This window comes from Fukomys damarensis, unplaced genomic scaffold (assembly GCF_012274545.1).
Source record: "Fukomys damarensis isolate Sample0158 unplaced genomic scaffold, DMR_v1.0_HiC HiC_scaffold_18, whole genome shotgun sequence".
Taxonomy (NCBI): domain Eukaryota; kingdom Metazoa; phylum Chordata; class Mammalia; order Rodentia; family Bathyergidae; genus Fukomys; species Fukomys damarensis.
In genome coordinates, this window is record NW_022900930.1 from 48,904,254 (window position 1) to 48,918,267 (window position 14,014).

Sequence of the window (14,014 nt, forward strand, 5' to 3'; positions counted from 1 at the left end):
TAAGAAGGCTATTGATTTTTGGGTGTTGACCTTGTATCCAGCTACTCTGCTAAAAGTGTCAATTAAGTCTAGAAGTCTTTTGGTACAGTTTTTTGGGTCTTCAATGTAGAGTGTCATATCATCAGCAAATAATGACAATTTAACTTCTTCCTTTCCTATCTTTATTGCTTTAATTTCTTTCTCTTGTCTAATTGCTATGGCTAACGTTTCCAGAACTATATCAAAGAGGAGTGGTGATAGTGGGCATCCTTGTCTTGTTCCTGATTTTAACATGAAGGTTTTCAGTTTTTGGCCATTTAATATGATGTTGGCTGTTGGTTTTTCATAGATAGCCTTTATTAACCTGAATATAGACCATCTATTCCAATTTTTTGCAGGGTTTTTTATCATGAATGAGTGATGAATTTTGTCAAATGCTTTTTCTGCATCTATCAAGGGGATCATATGATTTTTGTCCTTGACTCTGTTAATATAATGTATTACATTTACTGAGTTACATATGTTGAACCATCCTTGCATTTCTGGAATAAATCCAACTTGGTCAGGATGCATGATCTTCTTGATGATCCTCTGTATTCTGTTTGCTAGTATCTTATTAAGGATTTTTGCATCTATATTCATTAAGGAGATTGGCCTGTAGTTCTTTTTCAATTGCGTCTTTCCCTGGTTTGGGAATCAAAGTGATACTTGCTTCTAGGAATGAGTTTTGAAGTATGAAAACTGCTTCTTTTCTGTGTTCAGTAATACATTTGTTCCCATGTGATCATTGAGTTTCTACTTTCCAATTTAAAGGAAGGTTGAATTCTTTATAAATTAGAGGTAGAGTTTCCAGAGTCCCTCCATTGAATTCCACTGCACTGCTAAAGATGGACTGTTCAGTCTTCAAAGGATTCTAATTCATCAGAGCCACATCCATGCAAGATTGTCAGATAACAGAGGGCAGGTGAATTTGGGGAGACAGGAGTCTACTGTGCAGGTAGGACTCACAAGGGAACGAGTAATCAAAGTGAAAAGACCTGGATGTGTTTCGGGGCCCAAGAAGAGACATTGTGTGAGACTGGCACTGTGGAAAGACAGTGCTAACAGAAGTTACCCTGGTGCTTGGGCAGGATTTCCATAAGTGGAGATGCGGGTGGAGGGTGTGAAGTACAGAAGTGATGGTTGGGACAGTGGTCATGGGTGGAGTCCAGTTTGGCTGAGGGTTAGTTGTGTGTGTTTATTTTGTTGGTTGTAAAAGTGATCTAGTCTCATTAGACAATTTGGAAAATTCATAAAAACAAGAACAACCAGAAGCAACTATTATTCTAACATTTTGTTGTATTTATTTCTAGATGATCAATCAATCCATACAAAGAGTTTTTTAAAACAAACTTCCTTTGATTATGACAGTTGAATACCTACTTCATGTTGAAATTCAGAGATTACAGCAGAGTATAAAGAAGAAAATAAAAATCTCCTATAATCCCAGTAAAAAATAATAACCACTGTTAACACTTTGGTTTATTTCCATTTTAAAACATATATATATTAAATTAGAATTTAAAAATTCTTTACTCTTTTATGTCCTAATTTTCTTCTTAATGTTTGTGTTTTGAATATTTTTCCATACAATTAAATCTTAGAAAAATGGATGCAAAATGGTCTACTTGAAATTATGGGTGGACCATCATTTATTAAATACTTTAATAAAATATTGAAATTAAGTTATTTCAGGTTTTCATTATTATAGAAAATGTTGTTCAGAAACATTTTTAGTTATTATAATTAATAACCATCTTAATTGTACAAATTAATGGGTTTGACTTTTCCACACATGCGTGTGTTGTGCTCTAATTGTATCTACCCTACTACTTTGTCTTGCCCTCCCCTTCCCTCTCCCACTTTCTCTCCCTGAGTGGCCCCCCTTATACTTTTTAGTTCATCCTTTTTTATAAAGATTTTTTGTTAGATTTCTGAAAACCTGTTTTATCAATTAAAAATTATTTCTTTGCAGCTAAGTTTTAGAAGTGGAATCCTAGAATTGAAGGTATTATTACTTTTAAGATTCTTGCATATTGCCTATTTGTGCATTTAAGGAAGGAAAAGTGACATGATTGAAAGAGGACATGATGAAGAGGACAGGGGGCTGTCACCATTGTCCTGCTGGTCAAAAAGGGAGAGCCGATGGGAGACCAGGATGCTGTTGAGGCTGAGATAAGAAACAGAGTACACATGATGGTTCCCCCGAGCTTTCCTATAATGATCTAGGAAAAGGTGATCTAAATCAAACTGATAGGGACCCCCAAAAGTGCTGGCTTGCTTGTGCACTTGCTGTTGGCCATACTGGACGTAAGGTGTCAGGGAACCTAACTGGGGCAGGCCCATCAGGGAGTTGGAAGTGGGCATCTTCCTGGAGCTTTCTTAGTGGGATGGTGAGAATCACATCTTTGATTTAAGAGCCAAATTCTAATAGGTGATATATGGTGTGGAGCTAAGTGAAAAGAGCATGTGTTACAGGAAGCAAAACCAGGCAAAGTGATCTTGTCTCTGTAGCTTTCAAAAGTTGCAGTGGAGTTGGGGAAGTATGCAATCCAGCAGCGTGATGACTGGGCTATCTCTGCTCTACAGTTGGACTTCCTGTAGAATGCTTGTAGCGGACATGGCTGCGTTTTTTGTGAAGTTTCAAACTGGGAAATGAGCAGAAGGTGGGTGTTTGGATGAGGTGCAGGAAGAACAGGTGGTGGCCACATGTGCTGTAATGGAGCCAGCCTTCCTGTTGATTCCACCCTGACAACAGATTGCTCTTCCTGGCCCCCCTGCTATTGGAGGGTCTGTTACTCACTGGTACCTGACAGCAAAAGGGGTCTCTGGTTAACAGAGAGTGGGGTGTACTAGTTAGCAGATTAATCTAGCCAGTTTGTGTCATGAACCATAAGGACACCGTGGATATGGGGAGACTTCTTTCAATAGTACCATGGTTGTCATGGTTGGTCTCTTATTTGCATTTATAGAAAAACAATATTTTATTAAAACAATCACAGATCCTTACTGGTCAGGTTAAAAATTTCAGTGACAATATGTTTTGGAAAAGGGTTTTATGAAAATTTGCCATTTCTTTAAGTTCTTTCTGAATATGGTATATGAGAATCACAAATTTTAAGTTGAATTTTGACATGTTCTTTAAATCTATTAGGTGTTTCAGTTATGATAAAGTTTGAATCTTTTTCTTTTTAATTCAAAATTTGATTCCTATGGAATGTGGTATCTTTCAGAAATTTGTGGGGAAGAGCCTGAAGGAGTGGCAAGTGAATTCATTGCATCTGTGACTTCTAAAGGCTAGAATTATCTCGAATGAAATTGTCTCTAAAGTGCAATTTAAGTATATTCTGCAAGAGATACCTCTTACAGCCCACAGCAGGTCTTCTAGGGACCACCTGTCTCTTGTGGCTGTTGCTGTAGCAACAAACTAATGGAGCACAGATGACCTTCAGGTAGGTGCAGCTTCTTGCCTCTTGCCTTTGCCCATGTTGACATGTATGTGTGTGTGTTCAGCTGCTCACCGTGAGCCTGCAGAACCAGGTTCCAATGCATGTGGATAATCTAATGCTAAGAAGGAAGCCACAATATCAATAAATGGAATATAAATTTGCTCATGCAATTAATTTTTGGGACAAACTAAAATCATTTTAAAAATATGTATGTTTAGGATGTTCACCTAATGAAGAAATTACAAGAAAGTATGACAGAAAATAGACAAAATAAATCCAAACACTACTAATAAGATTTGGGATTAAATAACTTGAAATAAGTCCATAGGTAGAAGTTTTAGGTTGAACAGTGATTAGGGATTAGGGACTCAGTGAATATTTCTAGTGGGCAAAGAAAGGAACCCATGTCTTCCTCCCTTCAGCAGATAGAGACAGGAAGGATAAATTGATATTCCCTGGTTGACGTATGAGAAATAGAGTGGCAGGATGGGTGGAGAAGCAGTTGAGGATACAATAACTGGGTTTTTTCTAGAACTGAAGAAAGACATGAAGCATCGTATTGAAAGTATATTTCCAACCCTGAGTGACATGAAGTTTGCACACACCTAGATATATCATAATTAAACTCCAGAAATTGAGAATGAAAAACTTTTGAGAAGTACAGAAGGAGAAGTTAGATTGTCTACCAAGAATGCCGGTTAGATCAAAAGCAGATTTATCAGCTGCAAGGAGCAGGGGAAGACAGTAGAGTAACCTCTTCAGAGTGCTGATGAAATCTTGAAGTGTCCCCACCCAGCTAATCTCTCAGTAAGGGCAAAGTCTGAACATTTTCAGACAGAAAAAATTAAGAGATTTCATAACTTATATGATTTACTAAAAACCATTGAAATGGTGCATTTCAATAATAAGAATTAATATAAAGATAAGTTATGAAGTAACTTGATAGTGGTCTCAAAATGATGAAAACGTTGATCATTGAATCAGTTGTCAAAAACTCATTTGTGCATATGTGTATGGAAAAAAAAATCAAAATTAATCCTCTTTAGTCACAGTGGTGGCGAACCTATGGCACCTGTGTGCCACAATGGGCTGTTCATGTCATTGAAAGCTTTTCAGTGTGGGAGGACTTTGATTTGGGAAGAGGGTTATATATATAAAAATTGTAAGTCTAAACCCTAAAAAAATGTGTACTTTTTTTGTTTCCAAATCAACAAGGGTGGGGGAGTCAGAAAACAAGAATATCTGAGAGAAAATGGAAATAGGGGAGGAAATAAAAAAGAATGGTAAACAGAAAACATACAAGGGGTTTTGGATGTAGATTTAAATATATAATCAAAGTAAGTATATTAATATTATTAATGGCAGATTATAAAATTGGCTAAAACTCAAAATTCTGCTATGTGCAGTCTACAAGAAATACTTCAAAAACAAAGACATATGTAAAGATTAAAAATAAAGAATGGGAAAAGATATACCAGATATGTACAAAGAAAATTAATGTGGGATATTAATATTAAAAAAACAATTTTAAGAAAAATAGAGCTTGGGGCTGGGGATTTAGCTCAGCGGTTCGGTGACCTGCAAGGACCCGAGTTCAATCCCCAGCACCAAAAAAAGAAAAGAAAAGAAAAACAGAGCTTAATAGCTGAGAAAGGTCCTAAATAGTAATGAAAGGAACTGTGCCAGAGGTAAAACAATAACAAGATTTTATATGTGAGCAATGGCCTAGAACTATATGAAGCCAAACTAACAGAAGCAAAAGAGAATTTGAAAAATTCAGACATAGGTGGGTGTTTTAATTAAATCTCTAAGAATCAGATGGCTTAATGTGCTAGAAAATTAAATGGACCTAGACTATTTAAATTATGAATTGATAAGCTTACAAAAATTGACTATGCTGTAGATTACAAGTTAAGCTTCAACAACTTTCAAAAGAATATAATAAAGGCCATAGTTTCTAACATATTACAATAAAATTGAAAATATAAATGAAAATGTAGTATAAGAAAGCCATGTTTGAAAAAAATGTATAGTTCTAAGTAACTCATGAATTACGGAGGAAATAAAATGGAAAATATATTAGAAAAGAATAGTAATGAAGGTACTACATGTTTAAATATAGTGAGTATCTAGGGCAAAATTTAGAGGTAAATGTGTAACCTTAAGAACATATATTAGAAAATAAAAATATTTGAAAATAAAGCTAAAAATAAGCTTATCAGTGAGTCATAGGATGGGAAATGAAGACACTAAAAGTAACTGCAGAATAATAAAAAGGAAAGAGCAAAAGTAGAAAATCAAAAGTTAATACAGAAGATCAATGAAACCCAAGGTTTGTCTGCAAAGAAAATTTCTAAAAGCTGAAAAACAAATAGGAAAATATTAGTAAACAAACAACAATGAAACAACACACCCTCTAATTCCTCTTTTCCTCCTCTCCAAAGACACAATATTCAGGTAGTTCAGAAACCTTTGCTGTAACTACAGTGAAGAAATATCCCTCTTCTAATGCAGTGTTGTATAGGGGCATGGGGTGGGGGAGAAGGGAGAATTGCCCATCTTTTTGATAAGGCCAGTGTAGCCTCGATACCAGTTTTGCACAGGGAAGGTAAAAGAAAATAATGTTGTGACCAATCTGCATTATGGACATAAATAAAAAATTAAATAAAGTAACAAAAGTAATTCAGCATTAAAATGCTTAAGTTAGATAAGATTTATTGCAGTGCTTCAGAAAAACCTATCTCTGTAATATATTACCCTAAGATATTAAAGGAGGGAGAATATTTGATCATCCAAAAGAATGCAGACATTGCTAATATTTAAAACTCGTACGTGATTAAAATGCTCCTCATTCTATGAATGAAAGGAGAATTTTTCTACATGAGGAAGAATATCTTCTGCAAACCTCCAGAATACCTGATTCTTACATTGGAGCGTTCTCACTGAAGTTAGGATGAGACAGGATTCTCACTGTCACCTTATTATTCAGCATTGTGTGCAAGGACTTAGCCAATGCAATAAAACGAGATCAAGGGAGAAGAAGAAGAATGGATAGGGAGATATAAAACTGTCATTTGTACAGAATATAGTTTTCTCTAAAGGGATTGAAAAAGAACCTGGAAAGAGGCCATTAGAACAAATAAGATAATTACAGTTTTCTGACTATAAGGAAAGCATGCAAAAGTCAGTGATGTTTTTATACACCAGCAGTAAGCAGTAAGAAAGTGTAAGAGAAAAAAGAGTATTTATAACAGCAACACAAATAGCAGAATGCATAGAACTATATCTAATAAAATGTATCAGATCTGTGAAAATTTTTGTCATGATATTCACGGTTACCTGAGAAGATTGGAATAAATGGAGAATGATACTATATTAATTGACAGGAGGACTCAATATTATTAATATGACAAAATATTTTCAAAATAATCTGCGAGTTCAATGTAATTCGAGTAAAAAATTTAAAAGGATATTTCTGTGGAACTTGACAAGCTGATATTAAACTAAATTTGGAATAGTAATGGGCCAAGAATAGCAAAGAAAATTTTGAAGAAAGATAGAGGGAGAAGACTTGCTCTCTTAGGTATTATGGCTCATTAAACTGCCCTGCCCTTTCCCTGCAAATCTGCTCCATCCTCAGTGTTCTGCCCTCAAGTCAATAAGCTCAGAGTCAATCTGATCCCCTTCTTTCTCTCAGACCCTGTTTGTAATCTTCAGGAATACACCCAGAGTCTGATTGCAACTCCTGTCTCCTTCTGCCACCCCTAGTCTCCACTGCCACAGTCTCTCACCTGACGACATTCCCTGCTTCTGTGCTTGGGCCACTCTTTTCTGCTGTCTGCAGAGAACAGCCAGAGCAGTCCTTGTACAATGAAAGTTTTGTCATCTCCTCTCCTCCCCAGCTTGCAACAGTGTTGTCCACTGCACTGAGAGTATAGGTCAGAGTCCTCCTTGCACAACCACGCAAAGCCCTATGCAATCTGGCTCACCTGTTCTGGGCGCCAGTGCTTTCCCCTGGTTCAATCCCCTGTCTTCCTTCCTGCCCCTTCAACACAGCAGGCACAGGGTTGGTGCTTTTGTAGGACTCTTTCCTGTGCCCTTTATCTGGTGCCTGACTGTCTTACTGTTTTGAATCTTTGAAGTCATCTCTTTGAGGTCCAGTCTGAACATTATTAAAAATCTCATCACTAGGATCTCTCTGACCCTGCTCCACTTTTCTTATGTTTTATAGTTCTTTGTGCCTTTCTAGTTACTATATCACCCACCTATTTATTATTTTTACTGTTTTGTATCTGTCTTTCCCCTCTGGAATGTGTTCTCTACAAGAGAGTAGGATCTTGTCTGTTTTGTCCACTCATGTATCCCAAGTCCTTACAGGACTTCCTGGCATATATTAGGCACTATGTGAATATTTGCTGAATAAATGAATAAAAAAGTATAGAGATTCCAGAATCAGGACTGTTCAAAATGATTTATTAGTAGAGGTGACAGTAGAGAGACGTGGGGGAAATGGATTATTTACTAAATAACAATTTATTCAGAATACTTGATTATCCACATAGAAAAAAACAAATTGAATCCCTATCTCATACCCTATACATAAATTACTTCTAGATAGGTTAGTAACCTAAAATAAAGAATAAAACTTTAAAGGCTTCAAACATCATCTTTATAACCTTTATTGTGTGGAAGGAGTTATTATGCAAGATACAAAAATTACCTATGATAAAAGTCAGAGAACTTTGACAAATTAAAATTAAAAACACCTTTATGACAGTAGGTATCACAACTGTTAGATAAAAGGCAAATCTGACACAAAATTGTGTCTGCAAACATATAATTGACAAAAATTGATTAAAAACATATTAAACTTACAACAAGTAAAACAAGAAAAGTTTAAGAACCTGATAGAAAAATGGACAAAGTCAATTTACAAAGGTACAAACATGATTGACCAATACACAATATGAAAACATGCTCAACCTAGCCAAATATAGATCAAAATCACAATGAGAGACCACTGAAAACTCATCCAACTGGAAAACATTTGTATATACCTTGTAATACCAAGTGTTTGCAAGGCTGTGGCACAACAGAGATCTCACATGCTACTCTTGGTTACACCTGACAAGCTCCTTTCTCTCCCTTGTCCCTGTACACAAGTTCCCAGCGTGCTTAGGTAACTGCTGTAACGTGGAATTCAATGGGTTCTTGCTATGCTCCCTGATGAGAGGACACCGTTTTGGGGCCAGGATCTTTAGTCCTACAGAACCAAGAGTTGTACATTGTCCTGATGGGTCATTGGGAATTATGGTAGATGGAACCATTCCTGTTTGTACTCCTTGCTTTGTAAACACGATCTTTTGGGGTCATGGTGTGCCATCATCTTTGGGGTTTTTGATGGAGTGTACATTGTGTGTCCTGAAGGATGTGACCCTTCCTGGAATTTTGTTTCTGAGTCAGTGCTGTGACTGTACCTCAGGGTTGTTCAGGGCTATTCCAGAAGAGTAGCTTCTAGGTTTGTGCAGAGAATAAAACAGGAGGAGCTGTGGTCATAGCCACTGCTGTGCTACCTGTGCTGTGAAGTGAATTGCCTATCTGATATGCTGCTCTGTGGGACACTCATTGGCTAAGATCCAGAAGGTAGGAAAGTCACAGCCACCTGGGAACACATGTGAGAACACCGCTGGGCCTTTCGATGTGGATAGGGTCCCAATTACTCCCCGCTCCCACCCCCCGCTGTAGGTCGGTTCCCTTGAGGAATGGTGGTAATCAGGGCATGTGGTCTCTGTTGCATTGGTCATTCAGTTGTGGAAAGTATCTAGATGAGACTTGGTGAGTGGGCAGCCATGCTGTCAGGCCCATAGCACCTCTGTTCTGTCACCATGGCTACTTTGTTCCCGTGTTCCTCAGGTCATTACTGGAGTGGCCAGTGCAAGGCTGGCTGATTCTATCAGCCAGCCCACTGCTTCTGCTTTGCGGATTAGTCTGCCTTCATGGTGGCTGGTCTGTGGCTGGCATTAGCACACTATACCAAGATCTTCACAGTGTCTACTCTCCTGTGTCCATCCTGATTCTTTGTTCCTTCTCTTCTATTTTTTGTTCCTGGCCTCTTGCTCAACCAAGCCAGTTGTTGCTGTTCATGAGTCCACATGTGATCTGAACATGGACTCCTTCTTCCATCCAAGGTAGTTCACTGCTTCACTGCCTGAAGGCTGCTGGGTGGGAAGATTTCCTCTGCCACTGTCATTCAGGCTACTCTAGGGACACTGCAGTTGGCTGCTTTGTATCCTCAGCTTGCTTTCTCATAATGAGCCATCCATCCATACAATGCAAAACGAAACAAAACAAAACATAACAGGCTTTTTCTTGTCCTGCAGCTGGCTGTCCACAATCCTCATATAGCCCCAGGAAGAAAGTGAGGGGAGGGTGTCAGTGCAGTGCTGATGTGCTGTGGGAGTTTGGCTGCCTATTGACACAGTTTGCTTCCATCCTCTGGTCCTACTTGAGTACTGTCCTGAATATATGACTTCTATTTTGTGATAGACTGATACTACCCCCATGGGACTAGTTCTTGGCAAGCAACTTCAGCCATGTGGTCCACCGGAATCTCCTGGTTTGTCATTCTGCAGTGAGCATTACTGGTGCCCAGGCCATGGTCTTGAAATGTTTCCATTTGAAGAAGCCAGGTTTCTTAGAGAAATGGGTGATTCTATGTGTGGAGTAGGAAATGTGCAAGAGGAACCAGGAACATCCAGTCAAATCAGAAAGCAAGAAAGCTATGAGGGACAACTGAAGACATGCGAAAGTGACTCAAAAGCTAGTTTGAGGAGGTATCTCTGGCTGACACTTTGACCCATGGAGCTTGCCAAGGACGGTAATTGTCAAATACAGGAGACCCTTAAGTTATAATTAGCCTGACATGAACAACTTGGGTTAATGAGGTTATGGAAGATTCATCTGCCTCTTTTTATCTATAGTGTGTACCCAGGTAAACAACCAGAGAAGCTGTATTGACTTATAACCAGCTTGAGTTACAACAGCCCTCGGGAATCGATAGAGTTTATAAGTCAAGGGTCCATTGTACATTTAAATTAATGAGTTTATAACGATGAAAACTTACTGGTCAACTTTGGAGATGGTAAGTTCATCATTTTGAAGATGCTAAGTAAATGGACATAGTTACACATTTTCTTTGTTATAAATTGCCCCACTGAGCTTTTCTTTTTAATGTATTTCAGTTGATAAATGAAAAAGGAATGATAGAAGATCACCGTTTTGTAAACTCTTGAGGGATAAACACTTCCTAAGCATTGAGCATCCATGGATGCTGACATCACAAAAGAGAGTACTTCTGAGGTCTTAACGAGGGGTCGAGTTTGAGTCTGATATCCTATTGCAGCAAGTGGCCCTCGAAGACACATGAACAAGCTAAACTGTACCACGAGAATGCAGTCCTTGCAGACGAAGACACATGAACAAGCTAAACTGTACCACGAGAATGCAGTCCTTGCAGAAGCCACGCTGTGGGGAGCTGTGTTCACATAGTCCTTGTTCTTCAGAGGGTAAAGGACAACTTGTTGATTAAAAGGACTTAAAGGGAAATCATTTAAAAAGAATGAACAAGACTAATGTAATGTAAAGGATAAATACTTGGATCATTAAAAATATGAAGAAATGGCCAGGGATTTAGCTCAGTGGTTCGGTGGCCTGCCTTGCAAGCGCAAGGACCCGAGTTCAATCCCCGGTACAAAAAAAAAAGAAAGAAAGAAACATAGGAAATGGTTACTCTAAAAACCAGTTAGTGGTTTTTGTGAGGGGAGGGATTGGGTTGAGAGTGGTAGTTTTAAGGATTATAAATGGTACAATAGTGTGTAACTCAGATAACACATATGCTACATTATTTCTTTGAAGTTTTGCTTTCTTTAAAAACACATCTTTTCATTTTTAAAGTAGTAAGAATCTATTACAGAAAAATGTGAAAAATGAAAACATTCCTGTATTCTCATCATTTTAAAGCAGTTGTGATTTATAACTTTAGTATATTTCCTTCCAGTTTATTTTGATAAGAATATTTTACAGTTATAATAGAAACATGCATATAATTGTGTTTTTCCTTTTTAATTTAGCCTTAGATTATTATGATACAATCATATGCATATTTCCATGTTGCAATATTATCACAACAGTAATTGTTTTACTGTGCTGAATTTTATTATTTGGATGTATCATATTTTAAAACTATTAACCTATTTTTGGTAAATAGATTTCCCCTCACATTTTTTAGTAAGTAGAATATTTTTGGATAATGTATAACTTTATGCGCATTGTTTTTTTGGTTGTTGTTGCTTTGAATTTCTAAAGTACACTATTAACAGCTGTCAAGAATGTCAGTAACTAAATTTTCTTACAGCTCTGTCATTAAATCTAGCAAAGCTAGTGATTGTCAGAATAGGAGGCATATATTAATTTACCAACTGTTGTTCCACCCAGACCTTAGTTATATGTGACTTGACAAAGCTACATAAAGCTCAAGAGAGGCAGCAGGCTTCTTACATCTGGGAGAGTGCCAGTTCTCCTGGGCAGTTTAGAAACTTATGGGCGAGAATGGGGGTGCTTTCTGTGGAATCAAGGAAAAACAGTGTGATATTTCTAACATTTTTATGTGTGCTCTTATGATATGGGTGTTAGTTTTTTATCCAGTGTTCAAAAGAATCCAATAACTGTTGGCATAAACATTTTATAATTGAATGGAATGCAATTTTTGTGAGTTTGTTTATTGTTGTTCCTTCCTTCCCTTCCTCCCTTCCACACATTCCTCATTTATTATATTCAATAACAGAACTCAGAAGAATATATGTTTGGGTAAACAGTGACAACATATGCAAATTAATAGTGATAAAAAATGTAAAAACTGACCAGATATGTGACATTTTTATGCCTTTTTTTTCCTGATATGAGGAAATGAACTTAGGGCCTTGTGCTTGCCAGTCAGGTGTGGCATCACTGAGCTAAATCTCTGGTCCTATTTGACATTTTTAATTGGAAATACTGCATAAATATATATTGATTTTGGAAATTTCTCTGTTAATAAGTCATCGAGTATTACATGTCTTAGTTAAAATATTTTTTTTTAAATGACCAGGAATCTTATCATTAAATACAATATAATTTATGAATTGAGTACAAAAATATTCATAAATTTGTTATTATTTTACTGTGTTATTAGGAAAGATATAAATCCACTAAAATCTGAGCTTTTCTAGGTTTCTGTTCAGTAAAAACAAAGGACATTCTATGCAAATAACCTTAAATAAAATTAGTTTAAAATGTTGAAAAATTCTCCTTCTTTACCAGGTAGAGTCTCAGTCATTTTTCCTTTTTTTTTTGGTACACAGGGATTGAACTCAGACCCTTGCACTTGCAAGGCAGTCACCAGAACCACTGAGCTAAATCCCCAGCTCAGAGTCTCAGTCATTTTTAATCACCAAATGATCAGAGAAGCTTCTTTTTCCCAACTAACGGGTCTTATAATATGTAATGAACCTCTGGTTTTGGAAAATTGGTTAACCACTCTCTGATTTTTTTTTGCAGGAATGGGCTGTTTCTGGGGAGCTGAAAGGAAATTCTGGATCTTGAAAGGTGTCTATTCAACTCAAGTGGGCTTTGCAGGAGGTTATACCCCCAATCCTACTTATAAAGAAGTCTGCTCAGGTAGGAAGACTTTGCTGTCATATTGCTGGCAGGAACAAGGAGGTCTTGTCCGTGCTGGCAGATGACTGGATTTTTAAAATGGAAATACCAATTAAAAAAAATATATGCCCTTTCTTCTCTTTACCATTTCTGTAAATATATTTGTTTAGCTCTTGTTTTATAGTTTTAGAAGGTAATAAGCTTCCTGTGGAATGTAATGTTTAGGTTTTTATGTGAAATAAATGCCCTAAAACTTAGTGGCTTAAAGCAAGTTGGGTCAGCAGTCTGAGCTGGCTTGCTTGGGGGCTCTCCTGCAGTTCTCACCAGCTGGGACTCACCCAGGCGGCCACAGTCACCTAGTGGGGTCCCTGGGGGCATGCTGGTCTCCAGTGGCCTCTCTCATGTCTGGCAGTCAGTGCTGCCCTCTGTTAGTGGTTCTCCTTGGCCAGGGAATGGTGATATGGGACACACTGGCTTGGACTAATACACCTGGTGGTGGACACACAGACCCAGGAGAAGCAAGAGAGGACAAGCCCCATCCTCTGGCTGTGTCCTGATTCCTTTTATCTCCTTGGTTAAAGGAAGTGTCATGGTCTGACTGAGCATCAGTATGGGAACCTCCATCCCCAGGCAGGGATACTGGGCCACAGAGAGTTGTGCAGAAATCAGAACCATTGTGACTCAAACACATCATGTACTACACATACTTTGTGGAGAGAAAACCATGAAAAGCCACGTTATGCTGCAGAGATTGGCAGCCATGGCCCATAGGCCAAGTTCTGCTCCCTGCCTGCTGACATACGTTGAGTTCCAGAGAGTGAGTGTTTCAGGCTTCACAGACTATGTACCTCTGC

General features: G+C 37.8%; 1 protein-coding gene across 7 annotated transcripts in view; it reads left to right on the plus strand.

Annotated features, from left to right (window-relative positions):
* The window catches only part of Msra (methionine sulfoxide reductase A), a 335,029-nt gene that overhangs the window by 162,112 nt on the left and 158,903 nt on the right, over positions 1-14,014 (plus strand). For 5 of the 7 annotated variants that reach the window (XM_010622959.3, XM_010622951.3, XM_033765524.1 and 2 more), the window contains one exon: positions 13,062-13,181. The exons of 1 other annotated variant lie outside the window; for it this stretch is intronic. In XM_010622959.3, coding sequence (XP_010621261.1) covers positions 13,062-13,181 — 120 coding nt within the window. Of the gene's footprint in view, positions 1-3,266; positions 3,471-10,708; positions 11,033-13,061; positions 13,182-14,014 lie in introns of those variants that run through there. One more of the 7 variants, XM_019207463.2, reaches the window with a different exon arrangement.